Source organism: Scyliorhinus torazame, chromosome 2, assembly GCF_047496885.1.
Source record: "Scyliorhinus torazame isolate Kashiwa2021f chromosome 2, sScyTor2.1, whole genome shotgun sequence".
Taxonomy (NCBI): Eukaryota; Metazoa; Chordata; class Chondrichthyes; order Carcharhiniformes; family Scyliorhinidae; genus Scyliorhinus; species Scyliorhinus torazame.
In genome coordinates, this window is record NC_092708.1 from 49,143,094 (window position 1) to 49,145,694 (window position 2,601).

The 2,601-nt window shown below is 45.1% G+C and overlaps 1 protein-coding gene across 1 annotated transcript; it reads left to right on the forward strand.

The window, feature by feature from the left end:
- Positions 1-1,270: 1,270 nt before the first annotated feature.
- LOC140407768 (NADH dehydrogenase [ubiquinone] 1 beta subcomplex subunit 10-like) lies at positions 1,271-2,158 on the forward strand. The gene is made up of 2 exons (XM_072495045.1): positions 1,271-1,443; positions 1,634-2,158. The coding sequence occupies exons 1-2, from the start codon at positions 1,277-1,279 to the stop codon at positions 1,989-1,991; spliced, it is 525 nt and encodes a 174-aa protein (XP_072351146.1). The 5' UTR covers positions 1,271-1,276; the 3' UTR covers positions 1,992-2,158.
- The last annotated feature ends 443 nt before the right edge of the window (positions 2,159-2,601 follow it).

Below are 2,601 nucleotides of genomic sequence, written 5' to 3' on the forward strand. Positions count from 1 at the left end.
GAAAGGCTGATGGACTTGAGGTTGTTTTCGTTGGAGAGAAGAAGGTTAAGAGGAGACTTAATAGAGGCATACAAAATGATCAGGGGGTTGGATAGGGTGGACAGTGAGAGCCTTCTCCCGCGGATGGATATGGCTGGCACGAGGGGACATAACTTTAAACTGAGGGGTAATAGATATAGGACAGAGGTCAGAGGTAGGTTCTTTACGCAAAGAGTAGTGAGGCCGTGGAATGCCCTACCTGCTACAGTAGTGAACTCGCCAACATTGAGGGCATTTAAAAGTTTATTGGATAAACATATGGATGATAATGGCATAGTGTAGGTTAGATGGCTTTTGTTTCGGTGCAACATCGTGGGCCGAAGGGCCTGTACTGCGCTGTATTGTTCTATGTTCTATGTTCTATGTTCATCCTTCTCCATTCTAATGAGAAAAGGCCTAGCACCCTCAACCTTTCCTCGTAAGACCTACTCTCCATTCCAGGCAACATCCTGGTAAATCTCCTTTGCACCTTTTCCAAAGCTTCCACATCCTTCCTAAAACGAGGCGACCAGAACTGCACACAGTACTCCAAATGTGGCCTTACCAAAGTTTTGTACAGCTGCATCATCACCTCACAGCTCTTAAATTCAATCCCTCTGCTAATGAAAGCTAGCACACCATAGGCCTTCTTCACAGCTCTATCCACTTGAGTGGCAACTTTCAAAGATCTATGAACATAGACCCCAAGATCTCTCTGCTCCTCCACATTGCCAAGAACCCTACCGTTAACCCTGTATTCAGGCGCCGGAATGTGGCGACTAAGGGCTTTTCACAGTAACTTCATTGCAGTGTTAATGTAAGCCTACTTGTGACAATAAAGATTATTATTATTTATTACAAATAAGCCGATTAGCCAAAATATATTGCAGTTAACTAAATACCTAAAAATATTTTTGGGATAAACTGACCAAATCGTACAAGCGTTAACTGTGTTTATGTTAAATAATAACATGTTTCTGGAGTATTACCGCAGGTCCCACCTGCTCCGGAAGAGATCCCAATGGTCCAGAAATCTGAAACCCTCCCTCCTACACCATTGGTTTAGCCACGTGTTTAGCTGCACTATCCTCCTATTTCTAGCCTCACTGGCACGTGGCATGGGGAGTAATCCTGAGATTACAACCCTAGAGATCCTGCTTTTTTATCTTACTGCCTAACTCCCTGAACTCCTTCTGTAGGACCTAATCACTCTTCCTGCCTATGTCATTAGTACTGTAGTAATATGCTGGTCGGAGCAATGCCGGATGATTGGGACAAGGACATTTACCAGCAGCCGGCCAGCCGGACCCCGGCCGTGGACAAGAAAACTGGCCTCCCCAACCCCGCGGTCATTGTCGGCAAACTTTTCTATTACTCGGTGAATTTGCTGGTTACGACCTTCAGAGAATGGGTGGAACGCCAGCGGGAAACACTAGGGACTGGTTTAGCACACTGGGCTAAATCGCTGGCTTTGAAAGTAGACCACGGCAGGCCAGCAGCACGGTTCAATTCCCGTACCAGCCTCCCCGAACAGGCGCCGGAAAGTGGCGACTCGGAGCTTTTCACAGTAACTTCATTTGAAGCCTACTTGTGACAATAAGCGATTTTCATTTTTTCAAAAGAACAAATTCTATTATTACCATCAGCATTTCAGACGAGTGCCGGATATAACCGACTGCCAATTTGGTGATTACCTCTGCTACTACGAGGCAGAGATGCAGTGGAGAAGAGATTACAAGGTTGATCAGGAAATTATAGGAATTCTTCAGGAGCGACTAAGGGCCTGTCAGCAGAGGGAAGGTAACAGCTACGTACAGAACCGTGCTAAGGAGTTGGAGCAGTTCAAGCTGGGAGCAAAAGGCTACCAATCAAGATATGGTGATCTGGGAGCTTATGGCAGTGCCAGACGATGTCTAATGAAACAAAAACATCGGATGATTGAGGAGAGAGTGAAAGCAGTTTCTGAAGCCTAAAAGCGCCAGAATCCACTGGAAAATCACTTTTTAAAATTAAGTTTGTGACAAACCTTCACCTATAATGTACAGTCTGAATGTGTTTAAATTGTGCAAAATGCTGAATTTCACATGAATGTGACTAAAATACATGGACCCATTAAACAATACAAAATGCAAAAAAAAAAGTACTGTAGTAATATAATCAGGGCCTAGTTTTAAGGCCGATAAAATTGGATATCTTAAATTAAAGAATTGGGCACTTTAAAAACCACAGTCTGCAGATGCCTGCAGAATCCGAATATACAGAACTCAGACAAGCTGCCGGGGCATGTCTGAAGCAGTCCCTGAATAACCCATCAAGCAATCATTGCTCCTCCCAGGGCAGGCTCAGGTACCCTGTCAACAGGTCACCAACCAGACCATTGGGCACTGAGACCCTGCCTCCTGAGACTCCATAGGCCGAAGGCCAAGGGCAGGTGGAGAAAGGAGGTGGGTGGTGACAAGGGATAAAAAAACATAGGCATTCCAGACATCTGGAGAGAAAAGACTGGAAGCTAAGACTGGCAGCAAAGGCTGGGAGTAAAAGACCCGAAGCAAAAGACTCAAAGCAAAAGACTCAAAGTGAAAG

Excerpts from the sequence above, each read along its gene's own strand:
- LOC140407768 (XM_072495045.1), top strand. The coding sequence starts at position 1,277 with ATGCCGGATGATTGGGACAAGGACATTTACCAGCAGCCGGCCAGCCGG. Across the intron at positions 1,444-1,633 it reads GAATGGGTGGAACGCCAGCG|TCAAAAGAACAAATTCTATT; the intron begins GGAAACACTAGG and ends ATTTTCATTTTT.